The 25,028-nt window shown below is 42.3% G+C and overlaps 1 protein-coding gene across 4 annotated transcripts in view; it reads right to left on the bottom strand.

Annotated features, from left to right (window-relative positions):
* The window catches only part of LOC123375702 (rho GTPase-activating protein 7-like), a 149,512-nt gene that overhangs the window by 29,999 nt on the left and 94,485 nt on the right, over positions 1–25,028 (bottom strand). The window contains exon 1 of one of the 4 annotated variants that reach the window (XM_045026861.1): positions 2,564–2,690. The exons of 2 other annotated variants lie outside the window; for them this stretch is intronic. In XM_045026861.1, the coding sequence (XP_044882796.1) occupies positions 2,564–2,576 (13 nt within the window). In that variant the 5' untranslated portion in view covers positions 2,577–2,690. Of the gene's footprint in view, positions 1–2,375; positions 2,397–2,563; positions 2,691–25,028 lie in introns of those variants that run through there. One more of the 4 variants, XM_045026864.1, reaches the window with a different exon arrangement.

Raw genomic sequence — 25,028 nt, 5'->3', positions numbered from 1 at the left:
TTACATTAATATGAATGTTCATGTTTTTATTAAAATGTCAATGAAGATTTGAATTTAAGCATACCCTCTGCAGTGTTTGCTGCCCAAGAACAGCAGTCCTGTGATAGTATAGGAAAGGCAGAAAATGAAACTAACCAGAAAGAGCACATGAAACAAACTAGTCTAATCTCAGTCTAAAATGATGAATACTTCATTGTAAACAAACAGTATGAATGGTGACTAGTACTTTAGAATTTAAAAATACTAATATCTTAAATTATTAAAACAAAGTAACAGTTAAGGATATTTGTTTAAAACTACAGCATATAAATTTATACTTGACAGTATTGCTGCAATATACTGAACATAAAACTCATTCTTAATGTATTGTTTGGGGGGGTTTTTTTGTTTTGTTTTTAAAAACAGTTGTCCCTCGCTACCATTTCCTGCATTTGAAAACTATAATATCTCCATAATCAAGATCAAGGTAAATGCACATCTTTCACCTTCATGTCACAATGCAGTTTTCCAGTTTTGATGGATACGAATTAGATGGTGATCAGGGTTTAAGAAAATTGAAGAGGGAGGATTTTTAAGTCTGAAATTGTTCCAAAACCTTGCAGATGTTGAACATTCCTGCTGCTTGCAGCAACTCCATACCAATTATCCCAGGACTCTCCATTTCAGCAGCACTAAATTGCTTAAGAAATTGCTATGAAAAGTAAGATTTGCTCAACACTCCCAGCTCACCAGGAAGTGTAGCAGCATCTCCTCCTCACTCACAGCAGGTACAAAGGAGAGAACAATTAGTGTAGAATTAATTTTAACTTTACATGATTAGGCTAGGATGCCAATTTGTGAGGCTATAGAAATAATTCAAAAGAGTTTTGTTCCCTCTTGATCCTGATGTGACACATGAAGGATTTTTTCCATAATACAATAATCTTACTATGACAGCAAAAGGCAAGCCTACAAAAAAAAACCATACAGCAAAGCAGATGGCCCTAATACTAATCAGATGCTGCTGCTGCCTCCTTCTGTTACTGGTAATGCTGAATCTATTGTCCTTCTCAACCACCTCCATCTGCTCCAGAACTGGAGTCAACATGCATGGGACATGCTTGGCAGCTGCAGCAGCCAGATGCCAAACTCCAGAATGCATTGTTCCTACAACAAATTAGCCTACCCAGCACCTACTAAGCTAACAGATTCTTCATGAAGTCTCTTGCTTGGTTTCATTGTGGGCTGTGATTCAAGCTGTTGTCTCTGGGGCTGATCCAGGTTGCAGATAAACTTATTAGTCCTTCCTGTCATCCTTGGTCTGTATTCCGTGTTGCATCTGTAAAATTTCTTATCAGTTGTCCATAAACTTCAGCTCCGAGGAAGCCAATTCCCATCTGCACATGTGCGGCGGAAAACACATCCATTGGACTAGATCCACCCAAATCCCAATGTGTTGCCCAGCTGTACACCAAAATTCCAACAGGTATCACAAATCAGATTTCTAGCCTCCGGCAGTACCACAAATGTATTTACAAACACTTGTAGTTCTAAACAAAAAAGTATACCTCACAATCCACTTAAGTACTGGATATAATTGTTTCTGGCCATTCACTTCAATTAAAAGCATATGCCCTCAAACCCTTTCAATAGATCCTTTTCCCCTAAAAAAGTACATTATGTTTTCTCTAGAGTACTGCTGTCACAATTCAACGTCACTGCCTGCCAGCATATACACTCACCCACATTACAGCTCTGTCCTTGGGAGTCAAGTCTTCCAGTATACCCCGGAGACACAACTATTTGCTTTGGCTCAGCTTTGCAATCAATGTCGCAGTTGTAAACTCCCCTGGAACCACATGAATTTGAGCAGCACCTTGTGCACTACCAATGTTAACTGGAGAGTCCCTACCAAATGTTTAAACCATAATCTCCTGGCAAGGTGAAGGGGGAAATGCCACCCCTCCTAACACATGCCTATTTACTTGTTTTGAACGGAATACACGTGAAGAGTATGTGTCCTGTTGCAGTTATGAGGAGGAGGTTTTTATCTGTAAGTGAGCTAAAGCGTAGTAGTCACCTAACTGCTCTGTGCCTCAGTTTACCCTACCGCATGTACTGCGGGAGACACACAATCAGCGAGTTCAAGGTCAAGATAGTCTCTGAAGAACCTAGGCCACTGACGCTTTAAAGGGAAGAATAACAGCAGGGAAAAGAAAACCTACGTTCTCTCACCCGGCCTGGCCACAAGCCCGACTGCAGAAAGACTTCAGCTAACGGGTGAAAAACTGGGGCGTGCCCAACTCAAAGCCACCCCGGCCAGCACCCTGGAGGGATTGGGGGGGGGGCTATTCACTAAGGTTAGGAGAAAGAGACGCGCACCCCACAGCCCTCACCAAGGCAGGTTTCTGGGTAGGGTGTCGGTCAGGGCGGGCCCGAGTCCGCAGCCAGACAGCGCAGCACCAGCGGCAGCCCCTGGCGGCTCACCGAGCCGCCCGACCCCCGGCACCCCCCGCCCGGCCCCGGGCGCCCATCGGTCTCGGCCCCGCTGCTCCCCTCCGCCGCCGCCGCCCCGCGCACTCACGTGTCACTATCATCCTGCCGGCTCCCCGCCGCGGCTCCCGCTCTTCCCAGCCCCGGGCAGCCGGAGCCGCGCGGCGGGAGGGCGGGCGCTGCGCTGCGCCGCGCCTGCCCGCGGGGCACGGCCCTTGTGGAGTCCGCCAATGCGGGGCGGAGGGCGTGGGAGGCGGCCTGGGCGCCCCAGCGCAGCTGGGAGGGACCCGGCCCAGCCCCGGCGCGCTGCCACTACTGCTGGAGGGGGGCTCAGCAGCTGGGCTCCGTCCGTGTGTCCCGGGCTCTCCCCCTCCCCCGAGCCTGGGGGCAGCTGCCTCGGCAGCCTCGCCGGCTCCTGGCCCGGAGCCAGGGGACAAAGGGGTGTTAATGAAATTAACTTGGACAATTTTTTTCACATCTGACGTGACTGAGGGCTACAAGGCCGCCTGTTACCCACCACTGCTTTGACAGACGGCTCGCACCCATCCCCCCGCCCCTTTCCGGGCTAACTAGAAGCGGAGAGTGATTTTATCCGTAGGGAGGAAGCCAGAATCCCTTCCCCTCCACTCTGATCCTTGCCCTTCAATGGTCAACAACTCCAGCACGGATTTTTTCCTGCTCGCTGTATGATCCTGGGGCGTGCACTATCATTTATTAAGAGCTGTAACAAGTGCTCTTGGGAATTTTTTTTCCCCAATAAATTAAAAGTAAGTTTCACTTAAGTAGCTAGATGCACTGTCAGGTATGGTTCACGCTGAGATATTTACCCCAGTGTGCTGCTTTGATACTATTAGCATAGGACTCTTCCACCTCCAGCCTTTGATGGTTCACTAAATAAACTGCTAAAGACTAAGATTTGTAAAGGTACGTAGGTGTTTCTGTGCTCAGCATTGCAATGCATAATTGATTTAGAAGTTTAAGACCCTTTGATTGTTAATGCAATTTTGACTCCTAAATCAGTTTAGCTATTGCTATACTGAGCATAGCAAAACTACCTTATTTTAAAAATCAAGGTTGAAGGACCTGTCTGTATGGGGAAGCTATTGCAAAATAAGGTAAGGTGTGGATTTAAAGTTCAATAGCTATTCCACACTAGCTCCTAGAATGGCTACTACTCTTATTCCTCACTAAAGAGAGTGCCTTCATGCTGTTAATCCTGTGGCTAGTCCCCTGTGTAAACAAACCCTAATAAGGAGTTATTCAACAGAAAATGAAGTTTCATCAAAAAATGGAAGTGAAATTTCTTGATTCCCTCTGATTTATGGGGCATCAAAAATAATAGTTGGTCCTTAACTTAAGCATACTAGAATATTACTGTACAGCACACATTGCAAAATTTTTTTGCAGGGGGAGATCAGAGAGAGAGGGAAATACACCAAATACATATTACTACACCTGTGCCCCTGATAGTAAAATCTATTAGCTTTTCCATAGTAACTTCTTATTTTGAGACATTTCTAATGAAAGATTTGTCATAGGCCAAAGTTCATGACACTTAGCAATCTCACATTCTTGCTGACACTAACTTGTTGGTCAAAGAGCTCCTCACAACACTCCTGCAGTCTCAGAGTCCCAGGCTAGCATCTGAACTACCGGACAGTCTTTCCTCTCACGGGTATTGATAAAGTCACCCTGTGAAATCCACTTGAGCTTATTTGTAAATGGGTTTTGTTGCACAGTACATCAAACTGTACTTTAAAAAGCCTTAAAATCAACACCCATGTTAGTTTACTTAGAAAAGTAGCAACTGTGTATTGTTTGGATGGGAAAAACTTGTGTGAAAGAATATCCCCTTGGTCAGTCAGTTGTCAGTTCTTTAATTGTGTACCTGGTGTAAATGATATCTGAAGAGCACCAGGGCAACCAGGCATGGCAAGACCTATAAACTGAACTGTGCACTGGCATAATAGGCTTTCAGAGGGGGTTTCTGGGAACACACTAGATCTGCTGAAGCTGGCACACTAAAAATAGCAGTGTGACTGCAGTGGCACAGGCTAGCCCTGAGTACAACATATTACCATGTTCACACTGCTATTTTAGAGCACCAGCTCGAGCAGAGCTAACACACAGCTGTCTACCTGTGCTGGGAAGTACCCTCCCAAATGCTCAGAGACATAGTATGTCACATGGGTATCATAATGTAATTTGGCACTCTCTTGATTGTGTGTTAAGTGGATGCAGACAGTTTAATCATCACTTCACACTTCTGATTCCATTTTCCCCTACAGGCTGCTTCTAGGATTAGTATCTAGACTGCATCTGCATTAGACATTTTTCCTTAAAATTTCCCACTCTTGTTACCAGCAGCACAGTTGTCTTAACCTCTTTGTTGTGTAAGCCAGCTCTAGTCAGGAGTAGACAACGACTGCAACACTGGCAGCCTATTGCCACTAGTGCTCCCACTGTTCCAATTGTGGAGCTACACCTGTGGTAGTGCAATGGTGTAATATTGTAAGAAAATGTCTAGGGCAGATAAGACCAAAGATTAGAGTGGAGAAGTTTCTATAGTTTGTACATTTGAGAGCATTTTGTGTAGAATCATTTTGCTGTTTTCCCTTTTTGTGAGGATTTTTCACATAGCAGCAGTGGAGGGAAAATATTGTTTCAAAAGGAAATACAATTGTATCACCCTCCCCACACACACACACCAAAAAAAAAAACTGGTTGCAGGACTAAAGGGCAGGTATAGTACCTGAAACTGCTTTTCTATTTTAAGCAGTCTAGATTTCCAGGTTCATACTGTCCCTTTAACATAACAGACTTCCACTGTACTGTGCCAAGAGTCCACGCAATAAGGGTCCATACATTACATTTTGGCACAATTCATCATAATGCTTCCCATAAACCACAATTTTATGCCCATATATTAAGGAAGATCAGAGTGCTATAGTACCAATAAGTCTATGCGGGAGAGGGTATAAATACACACACACAATTTCTGAGGAAGTCACCAACCCAATACAGCTCAGCTGAGGGAATTCTGAACAGCCCAGGCACAAGGCTTTCAAATATGCACCAACATGTACTAAGGCTGGCATGATGTACTGATACCCCTCAGTCAATATTAAAGACACAAGTTAATGTGCCATGGAGATTACATTGGGTCCTATTTGAGGTAATATTTGTAATTTCATTGGGATTGCAATACATATGTTAAATGAAAAATATTTCGTCATTAAAAAGAAAATTAGAAAGTAAAGTTAACATTACTATTTCAACCAATACAAGCTAGGAAACAGATGAGAGACAGTCTGTGACTCTAGTATCAGAGGGGCACCTTTTAGACTAACAGACATATTGGAGCATGAGCTTTCGTGGGTGAATACCCACTTCATCGGATGCATGTCTAGCTATGACTCTAGCTAGACCTTGTCAATATCTGTTCAGACATAAAGGTAAAAAAAGATCCTGAACAAAAACAAGTGTGTTGTTTTTCCTAAAAGAGCTGCTCTAGAAATTATTTTGGCCTGTGTTATACAGGAGGTCAGAGTAGGGATAGTAGCACTTCAGCATAGACACTGCCTACACCAATGGGAAGGCTTCTCCAGTTGGTGTAGGAAATCTACTTCCCGGAGAGGCGATAGCTAGGGCAACAGAAGAAATTCTTCCACCAACCTCGTGCTGGTCTATGCCCGGGGTTAGGTTGGCACAGCTACGTCTCTCAGGGGTGTGGATTTTTCGTACCCGAGAGACAGTTATACCGAAGTAAATTCCTAGCATAGACCAGGGCTAGCTGATCACAGTGGTCCCATCTGGCCTTAAAATGAATGAATCTATAAACCTAGATACTATGATATAGCAATTTCCTTGTTCTTGTCAATTTATCATTCCACAACATGCTATATATTACATGGATTAAGGATATAGGATCTCTCAGGCACATTTAAAATGAGTCACTAATAGCTGCAACTCTACCCAGCTGTGTTCAGTTTAGGGCCAAGTGATTCTGTTTGCACCCACTGAGAATTAATTGCCACAACAAGTTCCACAATTTATTTGTCTGATGTAATTAACATGCCAATTACCTCAGCTCTAGTTGGGTAGCTTCATATTCTGATATCAGTGCCCTGTTATACTATTCTAATATGATAGACATTACACTAACAGCTTACACCTGTTTCTTGGAGGAAATCTATTGCACAAAATGAGAAATTTGATAAACTTGACAGCTGAATCAATTAAGATCTGTTAGTTTTAAAACAGGTTTACTCCCTTCACTTTCCATCAGATGTAGGTAATCTTTCTACCATTGCAGAAATTTCAGATTTTGAGAGAGGCTATTTTATAAGTCAAAAAAGACTTTTTTCATTTGAACAGCCCCAGGCAAGCTCTTGTTGATTCTCTCAGGTTGTCTTGCACCTTTTTTGCAGCTTAAGGTGCTTTAACGTGCCTTGTGTGGTCCCGGCTCTAGAAAAAAAAAACAACACCTCAATGACGGGAGTAGCTCCTAGCGCTCCAACTTGCTGCGTTCAGGGGTTGTTTTTTCACACCCCTGAGCAAGAAAGTTGCAGTGTTGTTTCATTGCCAGTGTAGACAAGCCAAAGATTTAGTTAGTAATCCCAAACTAAAAGATCTCAAATTGTAAATCTCTGATTAAGAAAAGGATCTAAAAGGTGGTAGTGGAAAAATCTAAAATCCATCAGTTTAGTGTATAGTAGCATGATTAATTACAAATCTGAGGGAATCAGGAGACTTGCATTCTATTTCCAGTTCTAATGAGTGACTTAGATGTTGTTAGACAGGCTTCCTTGGACTTTTGCATGAGATAAACGAGATTTGGGCTCATGATTAAAACCCACTTTGGGTCTCATCTACACTGCCAGACTAAACCATATCATGGGACTACTGTGTTATAATCAGGTCCGTTGGCATAACAGATTTTATGGAATAGAGAGTATCTTTCAGACTATTTTGCTTATGTAGACTTAGTCTAGACAAAAATAGTTTGTGGTCTGAAATATGCACACTTGTTGAGCAATGCACTCGTGTGCTAAAAACATTCTGAACTTTGTGACTGATCACGGATTTCTCTGCATTTGCTCTAGGCTGTTTTCAATGAACCCTTTGATTATATATTTTTAATAAACCAAAACAATTTAATTAGCCAGCCTGATATGACATTTCCCTAATGTGGTTTATCTCAAACTTGTAAACATTTTCCTATTCTGCAATTGCAGAGGCCACATATTTTATAATTAAAAAAATTAAATCTCTGTCCACATTGTTTCTGGAGCCAAGTTAAACCATACATTATGGTGCATTATAATAAAAATATTTGAACAACCTTTATGGATGCTTAGAGCCATATGGTACTGGATTATAATGTGGTTTGGCTTCAGAAGCATACCTTAGGTTACTAATCATACATTTTCTTTCAGATACACTTTAAATCAAGGTTAGTTTGGTGGCTTTTGAATTGTTAAATATTATGAGTAGAAAGGGGAGACCCTCGAAAGGATGAGATGCTTTGATCATTCTTCAGGTTCAGATACTTATCCAAAGTCTATGAACTACTTCAGATTGCAAAACTGGGTTAGAAATTTCCCTAAAACAACATCTTGTGATGTTTAGGCACTTCCAGTTTGGAACCTGAAGTGCACAAGGAGATAAAAATGAAAAAGAATGAAGTAGTTAATGAAATATATTTTTAAAACATCAAATAAAAGTTCCTTTTGGATTTGGTTTGATTTTTAAGTGAAGATTTGAAAAGCAAGGCTATGCAAGTTTCTGTTCAATCCATTTTGCCCAACCCTAATTGTGATAGCCTGATAAATTTAAGGGCTCAGTTCATTAAAATTACATCTGGTTTCCACATGGTAAAAGTGCCCCATAAAACTTGGTATTTTAAGATTTGTACAGCCTTGTGAAGGAGCCAATTCTAATTTGAGTGGAACTGGCCTCTAAATTGGCAAATCTTTATGACAGAATAATGCAACTGTATTATTATGCTCTTGATTCGCTGAGCACATGTGCAACAAATGAGATTACATAAAACTGATTTAGGCTATCCAACAGTGATTAATTTAGAAATTGTTGCCAGTCAAGTAAGAGATTCACGCATTCAATGTAAAAAGTACACACCCTTCACTGATTAAATTCTCATCTATGAACTGGGGTTAAGAAGACAGAATGTATTATTGTCAATTGGGGAGAACATCTGTAGACAGAGTTTCGATATGAAAAAAATGCTCCATCTGTATGATCATACAATCTTTTTCCCACTCTAATTTTCCTTTGAACAGCTGCCAGTATGTGATGAGACAGGAAGAAATTAGAGTTAGTTTATTAGTAAACAATGTTTACAGTGATCATGAATGCAAGCCTCATATTATATAGGTAATTGATCAAGAGCAGGTAGGCAGAAGAGAATGTTAATATGGTAGGGCCTGGTCTGGTCGAGTGCCGTGCAGCCATGAGGTCAGTTTTGAGTATGTAGGTGCTGATCCTGCACTACAATGGAGGTGGATGGACCCATGTACCCACAAAGAGCCCCACTGAGGTAAATGGGACTGTGCCCCTGCACTAGAGTGACTAGATGTCCTGATTTTATAGGGACAGTCCCAATATTTGGGGCTTTTTCCTATATAGGGTCCTATTACCCCCCACCCCCATCCTGATTTTTCACACTTGCTATCTGGTCAGCCTACCCTGCACAGGGGTTTCATGTTGCAGCATCTCAGGGCCTTTAGATTTTAAAGTTCCTTGAGGCAGAAACTGTGTGTGTTCTACCATGTCGAGGCCCTTGTACTAGATTTTGGATGAGACCTTTATGTGTCACCATAATTTATATAAATACATCAAAATCCCCAAGTCCAGTTCCAGGGTGGCACGCTGTAGAGATTCGCAGGACAGGCGCGTGAGACAGTAAGGAGATATTTCCCCGCTTTCCTATGCTTCATAGTTCCTGATTCCAGAGCCCATCCATGCCCACTACCGCAGAGTCACTCAACTTACATATTGCCACATCCCAATAACTAGAGTAACTCTCTGGTGCTGAACTTCCTCTCTTCCAGTTCATATCAATGGTTTATAAGCCTTCTGCTTTCTCACCGTCTTGCATCCAGAACAGAGCTATTGGACAGGAAAAGTCCAATGCCACTGGGTTGGGACCACTTTCAAAAATCATCTCTGCTGAATGCCTGACACTGGTGGGATTCTGGTGCTGGATGGCACAGATAGACACCCTTAGTACTTTGCAAATATTAAGGACACGCAGTCCCTTCTTCAATCTAAAACGCTACTGTTTGCCTATTGTAGCAAACACGTGTAGAGATTTTATACACAGTATCTCCAAATCAGAGGCATTCCGGGTTGCTGAGACTCCTAGATTTACCCAAATATGGTGAAAGATACTTCAGCAAGTCATCTTGGAGCAGTTAACTTGAAACAAATTCACAAGCTATTTCATGAACAAAATTAACCTTTTCATAAATGGAAATGAACTTTTCCCTGTCTTTCCTCCTTCCTTATACTTAACCAAAATTGTAGAAATTGCTCTGAAAGTTACTCAAGCTACTTCAGACAGGCACTGATCCCATCAGTGGAGTCACATCTCATTAAAAGCCAACCCACTGCATATTTTAACTCCGATGTCATTGGAACATTTCCCATGTAAACATGAATCTACCAGAGATCCCACAGATCACCTCTCCCTGGTTGCCTCACCCCCACGCCCCACCCCTAAATGAAGAACTGTATAAAGGAATGTCCTGTGCTCTAATTCTGGAAGCAAAGCCAACTTCATTTCAGCTGTGATTAAATTCTGTGATCATGTTTAGTGAAGGGTGTTCTGCATAGACGTACTGCTTCACCATAATACTCTATGCTCTGTAACATACTGTACAAACTACTCGATAAAACATTCCTAATCATCCAGAAGTAGCATCACTGTTTCAAAAGCAGAGGCCCTGAGGTTTATTTTAAACAGTCCACTAGAATCAGTGCTTCTGTATCCTGGGAAATTTCCCAAAATCTGGAAATTTGTGCGTAAAATGTTTGAATGAAAATTCCCAATTTCCCAAGTTGAAACATTTTACTCACCAATTCCCCAGAATATAGAAGCAATGTAAAAACTTTATCTGGGAATTTTTCACCGGATTTGGGAAATTTTTAGCACTAGGTTGGGAAAAATTGGCATCATGATATAGAAGCACTGGCTCCGGCCTGGAAACCCCCCAGGCTGTGGCCTAGTGGAAGGCCAATTAGGTACTGGGCAGTGCTTCTATATCGTGATGCCAACTTTTCCCAACCTAGTGGTAAAAATTTCTGAAATCTGGTGAAAAATTCCCAGATCAAAGTTTTTTACAGTGCTTCTATATCCTGGGGAATTTCCCCAAACCTGGGAATTTGTGAGTAAAATGTTTCAACTTGGGAAATTGGGAATTTTCATTCAAAACATTTTACTCAAAAATTCCCAGATTTTGGGAAATCTCCAGGATACAGAAGCACTGGTACTGGGGTTGTAGGGGGCAGCCCACGGGTAGGCAGAGGGAGCAGGCCCAACCCCCCCTTGCCTATGATGAATGGCTTTTATACTGCAGTCTGCCCCAGCGAGCAGGGGCTAGATGGTGACTGGCAGTAGCCCACAACTGAGGCAAAGTGGAGATAGAGGGTTGGGGGTTTCCCTGGGTAGGGAGACCCTGAGACTGCAGGGGTATTGCCAAGGGGCAGCACCCCAAAGACAAGGGGCACCGGATCCTGGGAGGGACATGGGGGCCAGTGGCAGTGGGACACCAGCTTGCAGAGGGCTCTCCAGAGGCTGGAAATGCTAATTCCCTGAGACGACAAGCAGCAGGCACCGCAGCAGTGAGTCGCGCACTACAACAGTTACCATATAAATAAATACTGTTCACCACATACTACACTGTATTTTTCTGCCACCTAAGACACACATTCAGCATTGCATGTTGCCAAGATTCCCTTTTGTGTACGTCAGATGGAAAGGATATGTTCAAAAAGCAAGCTGGACATTGTGTGGCCTACAAATATCCAGAGTTGTTATAGTTAATGTTGAAAGAAAGTTGGAAAGGGAGATAAACTCTCACGCCTCAGAGCTTAAGCCAATCTCTAATTATTACAGAATAGTCTGAGACTTTAATGTGAGCATATTACTACTCCAGGATTTATGGGGAGGGCTAGCTCAGTGGTTTGAACATTGGTCTGCTAAACACAGGGTTGTGAGTTTAATCCTTGAGGAGGTCACTTAGGGATCTGGGGCAAAATCAGTACTTGGTCCTGCTAGTGAAGACAGGGGGGTGGACTCAATGACCTTTCAGTTCTATGAGATAGGTATATCTCCATATTATTTCTTGCACTTTCTTCTAAAGCATGTGGTGCTGGCCACTATCAGAGACAGGATACTGGAGTGGGTGGACCATAGGAATTGCCATACTGGAAACCAACCTATGTTCCTAGCTACATAGAGGAACTCTGGACTTACTCTGGATCACACAGCAAGTAATTTTTAAATTTGAAACCTATATCTAATGAACTGGAGTATTCCTGCACACCCAGAAAGGAAGTCAATCTGTCAGTTTTCCCACTTGTGAAATGCAGTTATACTCTGAACTTGCATAGTACTTTTTCATCTCATCTCAAAGCACTTTGTAAAGGGAGCTACTCATGCAAACTCACCTTCACAGATATGGCAGCTGGGGTACAGAGAGACTAAACAAGTGTTGGCAGCAGAGGCGGCTCTAGCAATTTCGCCGCCCCAAGCAGGGGGGTGCGGGGGGCGCTCTGGCGGTTGCCGGTCCCGCGGCGCCGGTGGACCTCCTGCAGGAGGTCCACCGGAGCCACAGGACCAGCGGACCCTCCGCAGGCATGCCTGCGGGACGGCCACCGGAGCCGCCTGCCGCCCTTCCAGCGACAGGCAGAGCACCCCCTGCGGCATGCCGCCCCAAGCGTGTGCTTGGCGCGCTGTGGTCTGGAGCCGGCCCTGGTTGGCAGACTCAGGAGTAGAATCCAAATTCTCTTAGTTCCAGGGTCAGTGTTTAACCCACTATGCCACAGTGCCTCCTCCTAGCCAAGTCCTTCAGGGTATGTCTACCCTGCAACTAAACATACGTCACTGGCCCATGTCATCTGACTGGGGCTGCAGGGCTGTAAAATTGTGGTGTAGACATTCAAGCTTGGGCTGAAGCTTGGGCTCTGGGATCCTCCCCTACCCCCTGCTGCTCCCCCACCCCACCCCACCCCACCCCGGCAGGGTCCCAGAGCCCCAGGCCCAGCTGTGGGTATTTAATTGCAGGGTAGACATAGCCTTTGAGTGTCTGTTTTTAGTGGCACCCTCTGAAAAATTTAGAGTGTTTTCATCCAGCAAGCTCAAAGTGATCTACAGAGGTAGGTTTGCGATACTTCAATTTGCAGAATGCCTAACTAAGCACACGTGTTTAAAGCAATTTGCCTGAGAGGCACTGCCATATAGAATATAAGCCTCTGGGTCTACCACACCAGCAACCTATGCTCTGTTCTCAGCTCTGCCCTAAGCTTCTTATGTGTCCTTGGGTAAGTCCCTGAGAGTAAAATAGTCAAACCTGAATATCTGAAATCAGGCACCTAAATACATGTCCTGATTTTCTGAGATGCCAAGCACTTGCAACTCCTACCTACTTTAATGGGAGCGGTATGGTGTTTAACACTTCTGAAAAATCATGCCACCTTTAATGAGAGAGTGTCACAAGTCACCCTAAGTGCACTTGAACTGCTCAGCCTTCCTGTCTTCCCCCCCTCAAGCTTTCCAAGAAGAATCATCTCAGGACAGAGTCCAGCTTTTGCAGTGAAATTGTCCAGGCTTTATCATTTCACAGATTGATGAGGTTCTCAAATTTAAGTTTGCAACCTCAGCTATTACCAGGTCTCCACTCTAACAGTTCATTGAACTAGTTTCCTTGTAAAGGTTAATTGGCGAACATGGATGTATTTTAATGTCTATTTCTATGCATGTTAATTCACACTAAAAAACTGCTGTAGTGAAGTCACGTTTTTTTGTTTCTTGGAACAATGTCACTATGGGTGCCCCAAGCCTGATAAGCCCCTTCTGTACATAAAAATAAATGTAAGCAGAGTCTCACTCTTCTAGTGAGAAGGGAGGGCTTTGTGGTTAAGGCAATTGTCAAACTGAGGAGAACTGGGTTCAGAAGCCAGATGTGCCTCAGACCTCAGTGTGACTTTAACTATCACATAGTGTGTCTGTGCCTCAAGTCCCCATCTGGGAAAAGTGGACAATCTTTTTTCTCCCATGCTTTGTCCGTCTTGTCTGTTTAGATGAGGGATGTATTATTTACACTGTATTTATGATGTTTCTATGTAGAGTGTCTAGCACAATGGGGCCCAGATCTTAGGGCTAGTCTACACTGGCAACACTAGTAGCTACCAGCGATGTGAGCGCGGCTCCCAGTGCTGGTGCACTGTTTACAGTGGTGCTTTACAGTGCTGAAACTTGCTGCGCTCCGGGGCAGCGGCGTATTATCGCTTAGGCCGAGAAGGCCTACGGCGGAAAATTTGCACGGGTGGCAAATTTATAATAGTAGCATTTTTGTAATCGCGGCATCGGTAATGCCACGATTCTACCAATAATAGCGCGTATTGAAACCACCAATGACGGCGCGATGCCATTTAGTAAACATATTCGCGAGAATCCTAAACATTAATATGACCAAAAGGAAGATATTAAGCGGTTCTCAGTTAAAAAAAAATGCTATACAAAAGAAAAAAAGGGAAAATGAAATGATAGCAAAAATGCGCAAAATAGATTCCTTTGTTGTATCAGTTAGTGCCGACAGTGAGACAGTAAATAGTTGAAAGTAGTAGTGAATTAAAAAGTGAAAATATTGGTGTTGATATTGAAAATACTGATGTTTAATAAGATCATATGGGGGCAGGGGCGGCAATTATTTCAGGGCCTAGGGGCGGCAAAATCATTAATCCGCCACTGCTCGGGGGGGGGGTGTTTTTTCACACCCCCGAGTGAGAATGTTGCAGTGTTGTAAAGTGCCAGTGTAGACAAGCCCTTAGGCTCTGTTGTAATACAAAAGAGCAAGTAGAATAACAGAATTGGAATCTGAACATTGCAAAGCAATAAAGCAGTTCAGACTTTTTCCTATATGAGGAGACATAAGAATTTTATTCTACTAGAGTTCACATTGAGTTAATTCAACTCAGTGCAGAGGGCCTATGCAATGCTGTCTAACGCACCACGTAAAATGCATACTTGCAGCTTATGGAGGTCTTAAATGGTCAACCTTTTATAAGTCCCTTAGCAGTTTGGTGGATTTCACCCCAGAAGGCCATTCCACTGTATGCTTACATGATTATATATTAGAAACATTAAGACTGGAGTATTTGCCTTTGTCTATTACATAGCTCCGCAACAATTAACATTTATAGAAACGAGAAGAGCTTCTCGCTAAGATCACAACTTTGGTACGCCGTTTCTGGGTCTAACTCACTGGAATGAACTATATTGAATCCTTTGATTACATTCCTTTATTATTTACAATTCCTAGCGCCTTCAAGTAAAAGTGTTATTTGCTTTGGATGAAACATTTTGTTTATGTAGGGCAAATTAAGGTCCCTGTTCAACATTGTGAAATCTTACGAGTTTTGACATACTGATAGCTATGTATGAATCAGTTCTTTGTTTCAGTAGTTAATACAAAAGCTGGCTCCAGATGCCTTACTGTGAAGACAGATAGTCTACACGTACCCAGTCTCCACTCCAAGACCCAGAATAGTTAGGATGTGCAGGCAGACAGGAATACTACTGGAGTAAACACTAGATACTCAAACGTGCACACTCCCAAGCCTAACAGAGTAAGGTATATTCACACTGGGTAATATAGTTCAAACATAAGACTCTTTACAGAAGAAGAGATCACGTTAATGGTTATGCATGGTCAGTTTGATCTCACCCTAAGCAACAGCATTATCAGGGAAGCATGTTAATTTCATTTCATTTTGATAGAGAAAAAAAAAACCAAATGTGCTTCCTGTGCCCAGAACTGGTCACATTATTTTGCACTGCCTTGCAGTTTTGAACTATGTTCTCAGGCCATAGGTGCTTTCCCTCCTTATGGAAAATGCATCTTTAAAAAAATATAACAAATGTTTATGATATTTTGATGAAGAATTGCTGCAGGCTTGATTTCTCTCTTTCTAGTTTTCAGCGAGGGGCAGCAGATAGCTAATCCTCCAGGGCAGCACAGGGAGGGAACTATGACTCTTAGTCACCTCTTCCTGTTTGTTTCCCTCATTTGCTCCAGTAAGAAGTAATCAGTGACTAGTTCATAGTAGTAAATGGGGACAATCTGCAATTTGACTGACTCATCAAAAGCCTCCTAAACCATAGAAAGTAATGACTAATTACACTGCTGTCTGGTCTAGCTAATATGTAGCCTCTGCACCCTCACACCTACAAACCTCTTTCAGAAAGAAGGGAAGGGGAAGTATATTGCACAAAAATACATTAAAATTAGAAATAAAATATTGCTCTGAGTGTAAAAAATAAGTTAACAGCCCTGAATTGACTTATGCACTAGTCTGCACTGGCAGTAGAGAGCCTCAAAGACTGCTCTAGTCAATTGGCCTTTTGCACACAGTAAGCTTGCCAGATGTACTTAGTGTATCATAAGAATGGTGTGGGCCTTTTTAGATGTTACTTCTTCCCGGGGCTTGACTTTCAGGGCCAAATGATCAAAGGGCCTCTGAAAACGTCTCATGGTTCTTGCACACACCTCTTTCTTGGCAGTCTGCCAAGGCCAAAAGGGGAACGAAGATCCAAAATGGGGGGGAGGAGAATTATTCAAGCAGGAAAACAAACTGCTGTAGGATTCCTTCCTTCCCTTTTGTAACCTCTGCTGCATAATTCTGCACCTTTGAGGTAAATAGTTTTCAACAAAAAAATTTAAGGTACATCCATTTATTTATTTATGGAGGACATAAGTAACTTTGGGTCTAAAATTAGCTTACAGGTATACTGTAGACATCATACAAGGTAATAAGAATCATTTCCTTGTTTCATGGCCACTTTAAACACTGCAGCTCCAGTTTTGCAACCATGAATAAGCATCTGTTTTAGTCCTTTTGAATATTAAATATGCTGTGCCAAACAAAATTAGAAAGTAAATAGTTACAGACTCAAATACATGACTTTAGCAGAACCTGCCGTAATATCTTGAGTTTCGTCTTACCCACCCCATCACAATGCAACTCCATCACAATAAAACATCAGACAAACTTTTTTTGTTTGGGTGGGGGGAGGAAGAAGGGAAGGAGTACAGAGCTAAAGAAAGATGAGAAGTGGTAATCAGCATTGGCCAGGAAGCTAAATTTCCATCCTGAGAAATTTTTGGCATTTTTAGTCCAACACCACAAAAAACACAACAACCACCCACAGACCTCAACATTTTTCATGGAACTGAAATTCAACAATGTTTCATTTTTGTGTTTCCAAAATGAAATATGTGCCCCAGAATCCCTGGCAGGCAGCCTGCCCAGCTCTCTGGGCTCCCGGGTTAGCAAGTCAAACAGGTAGCCCAGCAGCTCACCACGTGTGCTGCTAGGGAACTGGGCAGCCCAGAGAGCTGCCAGTCTGCTTGGTTTCCATCAAAACTGTCACTGTAACAGAGACATTCCCGCAGAACATTTTGTTTCCATTGAATCAGTATTTTCCAACAGAAAACAAGTGTTCCGTGTGAAAATTTTCAACCAGCAGTAGCAGTAACCTAAGTCCGGGTAACAAAATGAATGCCATAATGCATCCAAAGATGGGTCAGAACCAGAACCCAAATCCAAATCCCTCCTAATTGCAGAAAAGCACCATAATATACACATTTTACATTTCAGGACTAAATCTGAACAAAACAAAACAAAAAATCAAACATTTAACATTTTAATCTTTGCATCAATGGAAATGTGTAGATCTAGAAACTGGTGCACTTTGGTACAAAAAGAAGTAAGTCTATCCTAATAATGATGTGGTGACCCTGCAAACATGCATAATTTTACCTATGTATAATCCATGCTTAAGAGTTTGCAGGATCAAGACCTTGCTATATTTTTCTCATCCCAGTGCTTATTGGTGCAACCCTTCATTAAACACCTAAGCTTGTTCATATATGCACATGTATAAGTATGTACAGCCTCCCAAAAGAAAGAAGGGGGAAGTATTCTTCAGTCCTGCTCAGTCCCGTTGCTATGAGGAAAACTTATTGGGCTTACACTTGCTCGTTTTACTCACACTGTACTTCCCTCTCAACTGACATTTATTCATATGGACCACTTTTTCCAGATTTTATATTCAGACTTCAATCCTGGGACACAGATATGAGTAACTTTACACACTTGAGTAGTTCCACCAATCTCAGTATTTGCATGATTGGGGTCACAGTCTTTGCTGTATAAAAGGCTTTTAAAACTAAGTAATTTTTCCTGCTTCTTAGGAACAGACACAGCTCTCATGCATACAAGGAGCCAAGCAGCCTCTTCAGATGTCAATTTAGAGACAGCTGTGTCTGGACATTATCACATGACCTGCTCTGAATGCAGCCAAGAGGTCCAAGCCCATTGGAGTGACATCGTAACAAGACATCTGTGCAAAGAGACGGACAGACCCAAAATCTGCAGAGTTCCAAACACTTCAGCAGCAGTATTTGGGAAATGAAGAAACAGTTGTAGTGCTGGGAAATAACATACTTTAATGGTTATTTTCAAGAGGGTCAGAGAGACAAAAAACAAAACAAAACAAAAAACCCCCACAAACCTGAGCTAAGGCTCAGGACTGTGATTCCTTTACTTGTATTGAATAACACCTTACTCCACAAGAGAGTCATTGACCTAAGTGGGTCTTCTGCTATTATTACTGTTACTACTACTCCTTGTGGAGTAAGGTGCCCCTAAATGTGAGTAGGAGCTTGTCTACAGCTAAAATGCTACAGCCACAGCTGCATTGTTATAGCACTTCAGTGTAGACACTACCTACACTGACAGGAGGGGTTCCCCCGTCAGCATAGGTAATCCACCTCCCTGAGAGGTGGTAGGTAGGTTGACAGAAGAATTCTTCTGTTGACTTAGCACTGTCTACACTGGGGGTTAGGTTGGCTTGACTACGCTGCTCAAGAGTGTAGATTTTTCACACCTGAGCAATGCAGTTAAGCCAACTTCATTTTTCAGTGTAGACCAGACCTAAGTTTATAATAATCTCTCTCTGTCTGTCAAACCTGCAAGATCCACAAGGGGTTTCTTTCTCCTTATCTCCAAATTTAAAAGTTTTTCCTTCTTTCAGAAATTTCCCATTATCCCCCAATTTCATTCAAACTATCTGAATTTACTGGTAGAAAAAAAACAAGGATGGGGTAACTTACATATGACAGCTGCTCTTTGCCATCACATGCTGCTGTTTATGCAATACTGTGAAGGCAGCATTAAAGAACAGGAATTCCAGCTGTTTCCCTCTTGCCTAGCTACATTTTTATTTATAAGACCATGTCTATATATAATCACACCCTGTATTAGTTTATCCTTATAACCCACCCCACCCACTTCCACAGAATACTATTTTAGTATTAGAAAATACAAAGAAATACTGCATTGTTTTTAATATATTTGGGTTTCCAGAGATCACATACAAATGATCTCTTCTTCCCCTAAGACACTTAGGCCTGGTCTACACAGGGGGAGTGGGGAAATCGACCTACGATATGCAACTTCAGCTACGAGAATAGCATAGCTGAAGTCGACGTATCTTAGTTCGACTTACCTCACGTCCTCACGGTGCGGGGTCAATTGCCGCAGCTCCCCCGTCAAATTTGCTTCCGCCTCTCGCCGAGCTGGAGTTCAGCAGTCGATGGGAGAGCGATTGGGGATTGATTTATCGTGTCTACACTACATGCGATGAATCGATCCCCGATAGATAGATAGATCGCTACCCACCGATCTGGCGGGTAGTGTAGGTAGGAATTGCCATACTAAGGCAGGCCACCTGTCCATCTAGCTCTTATTCATTCCTAGACAGTAGCCAGTATCAGGTGCTTCAGAGGAGGGTGCTAGGAACCTTCCGATGCACAATTATTTAATAACATACCCATAGGGGAAGTTTCTTCTTGCTGCTCTCAGTTAGTGGTTGGCTTAAACCCTAAAAGGTGAGGGATTAGTATCCCTATTTAAAAAACAAAACAAAAAACACTTCTAACGTAACGAAGTTTTCATAATCATTAAAAGTAAATTAGCCTTTTATATCTAGGCTTACATTCTCGGTAACATCTTGTGGCTGTGAATTCCACAGGTTAATTATGAAAAAAAATTCCTATGATCAATTTTAAAGTGTGTTGCCTTTCAATTTCATTGGACGTTCCCTGGTTGTTCTATAAAGGCAGAGGAGTGTGAAACAAAAAAGTGCTTGATCTACCTTATTCACACCATACATTGTTTTATATACCACTATCACATTCCCTCTTATTTGTCTCTTCTCTAAACTAATCAGTCCCAGACCTTTTCAGTTACCTTTCAGATGGGAGTTTTCCATTCCTGTAATCGTTTTCACGTGTCCCATCTCTGAACACCCTTCAATCTCTCTTGATACAGGCTGGCCGGAACTGAACATTATATTCTAGGTGGGGGCATATATTAATTTATATAACAGCATTATGTTTTTGGTATTGCTTTCTGTACCGTTCTTTGTAATTCCTAATGTTCTGTTTCCCTTTTTGACCACTGTTGTGTACTGACCAGAGGTTTTTGGCAAGCTGTCCAAAGCTACACTAAGAGAAAAAAGCCTTGGGTGATTACAGTTAGGTTAGAAGCCAGGTAGCTCAGATTAATTTTTTTCATAACTGACCTATGTTTTTTCATGTTCTTCACACAGTCAAGAGTCACATGAATCAACTTTAATAAATACACATAGACAGACCTATTTTCCAGCAAATTTCAAACATTTTTTGTTATTATAATTGATAAGAATAACTTAAAAGCTAAGAATATAGTATTTATCCTGCATGAACTGAATGCTATAGTAGTCACGTAAGCTTTATAAATAGAAACAGAAGGAACCTCATACAGTATGTTACTATGAACTCTTTTAGTATATACAGGCTGTTAGTTTCCCAGTAGAATATAAACATCCAGCTAATTTGAAGATGGTGATGCACGCAGCTATCTATTAAACTAGCCATGATGTTCTGTCCAAATAGGAACCCTGAACTCGAAGCAAAAGGCAGTGGATCATTAGCCATCAAATCCCGAAGCTTCCTTCTTTAGCTGTATTACTGATCTATTGCAGTAACATTTAGACCTAGATACTTATTTTTCGTCCACCATCCCAATAAAAAGAAAAACAACCTCTATTTAGAAGGGTACTGTAACCACACATGCATTGTAACATGTAATTTTGTAGACCATTAAAGCTTTATAGAAAAGTAACCCCCCCACCAAATGCATGATCTTAATTCCACCTCTGTCCCTTTTTTTTCACCACCACCAAAATTACAAGACACTGAAAAAGATACTATCAAAAGGGCTTTGTCAGGCTACAAATCCTATTATAAGAGAAGAAAGCCCTTACATGTGTTACTAACTTCTCACTAAGTACATTGTAAGATCTTACTTCTTCAACACTTTATGATCTTTGCACTTCACTGAGCATGGACAATGAAAACAGACTAGTGAAGTCGCACTGTCTGGTTCTCATGCACTAGGTACAATGCTGCATGTTTGAGAAGCAGAGGAATGTTTAGACTCAATGTCTCAACTGAGTTTTTTAAAAATCATGAAAACCAATGAACTTTTACTATTAGGGTTTTGTAAATAAAATAAACAACATTTCCCTAAAGCCAAAACTTACATTTTGGAATTAAATTACTCAACAGCATCCCTTTAAATAGCCCTTAAAATAGTAACTTTGGTTCCTCTTCTTGCAATAGTGAAAGAAACCCTCTAACTGCAACTGGATTGCTGAATTATTTGGAAATAAGCGCAATATTTGTGGTGATACTTTCTATTACAGCCCATCCTACTCACAGGCATCCAGCCAGGAAGGAACACACTCACTGAATAGTCTCACTTGTACCAATTAATGGAATAATTATTTATTGATGGAATTACAGGAACACCTACTTATCCTAATCAATGATCAGAGCCTCACTGTGCTAGGTGCTGTACAGACATAAAGTGAAGAAGACAGTCCTTGCCCCAGAGGTCTCACAACCTACATCATCAGACTATACAGAAGAGGAGAAAACAGACTAATAGGGTGTGGGAGGATGGGAGGCTGAGTGAACAAGGTGGAACAGGAAAGCAAAAGTTACAGCTCGTTATTTGCCTAACCAATGCCAGCCAGGAATGAAGGTGAATGTAAGGAAATGGATTAAAAATCTTAGTAATGTATTACTGAACCAAATTAGCTGTCTCCAGGAGAGAGGGGTGGAAGGTGGGGGAAGGAGACTTCTAAGCAGTCAAAAGTACCTCTTGAAATGAATTTAGGATACACTGAACTACTTATCTTATTAGCACCTAACTAAACTAATCATATCATTTTTGGGCAGAGCAATATTAAAAAGAAGATCATATCAATACTTTCAGTCTCTTCTTGCCAAAACGTCTTGAAGGAACTTAGAGGGAAGCTGAACAGGAAATTCAGATCATGATATATGTTCTCTGTAGATGTGTGGTCAGGCACATTACTGCTCTTTCGTAATAACCCGAGCAATACTTTGATACCAACAAAATTCTCAGGGTATAATTGGGTTAGATCAGGGGTAGGCAACCTATGGAACGCATGCCGAAGGCGGCACCCGAGCTGATTTTCAGTGGCACTCACACTGCCTGGGTTCTGGCCACCGGTCCAGGGGGCTCAGCATTTTAATTTAATTTTAAGTGAAGCTTCTTAAACATTTTAAAAACCTTATTTACTTTATACTTATAACAATAGTTTAGTTATATATTGTAGACTTATAGAAAGAGACCTTCTAAAAACGTTAAAATATATTACTGGCACGCGAAACCTTAAATTAGAGTGAATAAATGAAGACTCGGCACACCACTTCTGAAAGGTTGCCGACCCCTGGGTTAGATACTATTTGGCTGGTTGGAAATCTTCCATAGAAACTTTTTTTCTGACAGAAAACTAAGATGTTTTTGGGCTACCAAACAATTTTTAGCATTTTTCATTTTTTCAACAAAAAGTAAAACTTTCAGGATAAAAAGAATTATTTGTTGATCAGCTCTACTTAGAGTAGCCAACCCTCATGGTTTGGCCGGGAATCTCCTGGAATTGGGCTCAATCTCCTGGAGGCTACTGAAGCCAATCCAGGAGATTTTAGGCTGCTAAAAGTCTGGTGACACAGTGGGGCTAAGACAGGCTTCCTACCTGCCCTGGCTCCATGCCATTCCCAGCAGTAGCTTCTAGGAGGAGCCATGGCCAGAGGGTCTCTGTGCACTGCCCCCACCCTGAGTACCACCTCTGCAGCTCCCATTGGCTGGGAATGGGGAACCGTGGCCAATGGGAGTTGTGGGGGCGGTGCCTGCAGGCAGAGGCAGCGCGCAGAGCCGCCTGTGAGCCTAGGAGCTGCTGCTAAACATGCTGCTGCTTCCAGGAGCCACCCGAGGTAAGTGCCACCTGGGTGGAGCCCGTACGCTGAACCCCCTCTTGTACCCCAAACCCCTGCCCCAGCCCTGAGCCCCCTCCCACACCCAAACTCCCTCCTGGAGCCTGCACCCCAAACCCCTTCCTGCACCCCAGCCCCCTGCCCAGGCTCAGCCCCAAGCCCCCTCCTACACTCTGAATCCCTTGGCCCCACCCCTTAGCCCAGAGTCCGCACCCCATCCCGCACCCCAGCCCTCTGCCCTAGCCCGGTGAAAGTGAGTGTGGGTGGGGGAGAGTGAGCGATGGAGGGAGGGGGGGCTGCAGTGAGTGGGGGGATGGGGCCTCAGAAAAAGGGCGGGGCAGCGGTGTGGCCTTGGGGAAGGGGCAGGGGCAGCATGTTTGGATTTATGCAATTAGACAGTTGGCAACCTTAGCTCTACTTAAATACAATTCTGGGGCTATAATGACAGAAAAATGAAGGATCTGGAAGCAATTTATAATCATAGAATGTCAGGGTTGGAAGGGACCTCAGGAGGTCATCTAGTCCAACCCCCTGCTCAAAGCAGGACCATTCCCCAGACAGATTTTTTGCCCCAAATCCCTAAATGGCCTCCTCAAGGATTGAATTTACAACCCTGGGTTTAGCAGGCCAATGCTCAAACCACTGATCTATCCCTCCCCCTTGGTTATAGTGTATTTGGATTTCTTGTCTTTGTCCCAGGAATCATACTCTATAGGGAATATCCTGTAGAAATTAATGGAGAAGAAACAACTAGGTTCTATAGACATTTTAAAAGGTTAAGATTATGGTGCTGTGATACAAACTTTTTATTGCCCTTAATTTAAAAAAAAAAAAAAAAGACAAATCTGCAGCCATTTGTCTAAAACAGAATTCTATCATCCCATTCTCTCCACATCATTTTCCTCATTTCTATGTTAAAGATAAGAAGACTGATCTGAAACACATAAAAATATTCTTGATAACTTGATTCTTACATGCCTGAACCTGTTCTCAGCAACTTCTACCATAAATGCAGATGCAAGGCACAGTAGTGCGGATGGATGGTTCAGTTTTATGGTTTACATCTGATGAATTCTAATACACTTTGAGCACATTTTCCCTTTGCATTAGAGAAAGTAGCAAAGCTAATTTCATCCTGCTTTTGTGACATTTTCTATTTTATGTCCCTACCTTTACCAAAAAGGGCTCTGGAATACGTACATGCAGAGCAGATGGAACCTGAGTTTTTAAGAATGGGATGTTGAGAGTGCTAGCCTACCTCTGCTCCCACTGAATTATTAAACCCCTGGTTTTGTTGTTTTTTGTTAACCTTTAACTCAAAACACGCTATAAAGAGCTGTAAGAAAGATCTCAATAAAAACCCCCAGACATGTTCTTCCCTTCAATTAAGGGCTAAGAAGCTCACAAGATTCATCTTAGTACCCCCAAAAGAGCCCTCCAGTAAAACCAGAGAAGACTAGACTTTGCATTTTGGCTATTTCAGGGCAGGAAAAAACCCACAAACTTCCATTCCACCTTTCCCCCATCATAGATGCAAAAAAAGGGCCCTAACCTTGAAAAACTGCAGACCTCTAGTGGAAACTAGCCCTTACACATTCATCACAAGTAGAAATATGTAAATTTAGTCTATGAGCAGAAATTCTGCAAAAAATGAATAAAAGTTACAGAGACACTGAAATTCTGGGATTAAAACTTTTTGCACATTTGATTTTCCACTTGCTTTGCTGGCAGTCTTGAGCCAAAATTAAAGACTAAGAAATATAACCCTAACAAAAAGAACAGGAGTACTTGTGGCACCTTAAAGACTAACAAAGTACCACAAGTACTCCTGTTCTTTTTTGCGGATACAGACTAACACGGCTGCTACTCTGTACTTTACTGTCACTTTACTGTCAACAC

The sequence above is a fragment of the Mauremys mutica genome, chromosome 8 (genome assembly GCF_020497125.1).
Source record: "Mauremys mutica isolate MM-2020 ecotype Southern chromosome 8, ASM2049712v1, whole genome shotgun sequence".
Classification (NCBI taxonomy): Eukaryota; Metazoa; Chordata; order Testudines; family Geoemydidae; genus Mauremys; species Mauremys mutica.
Note: the sequence above shows the minus strand (reverse complement) of the source record. Positions and strands in the feature narration are given on the sequence as shown.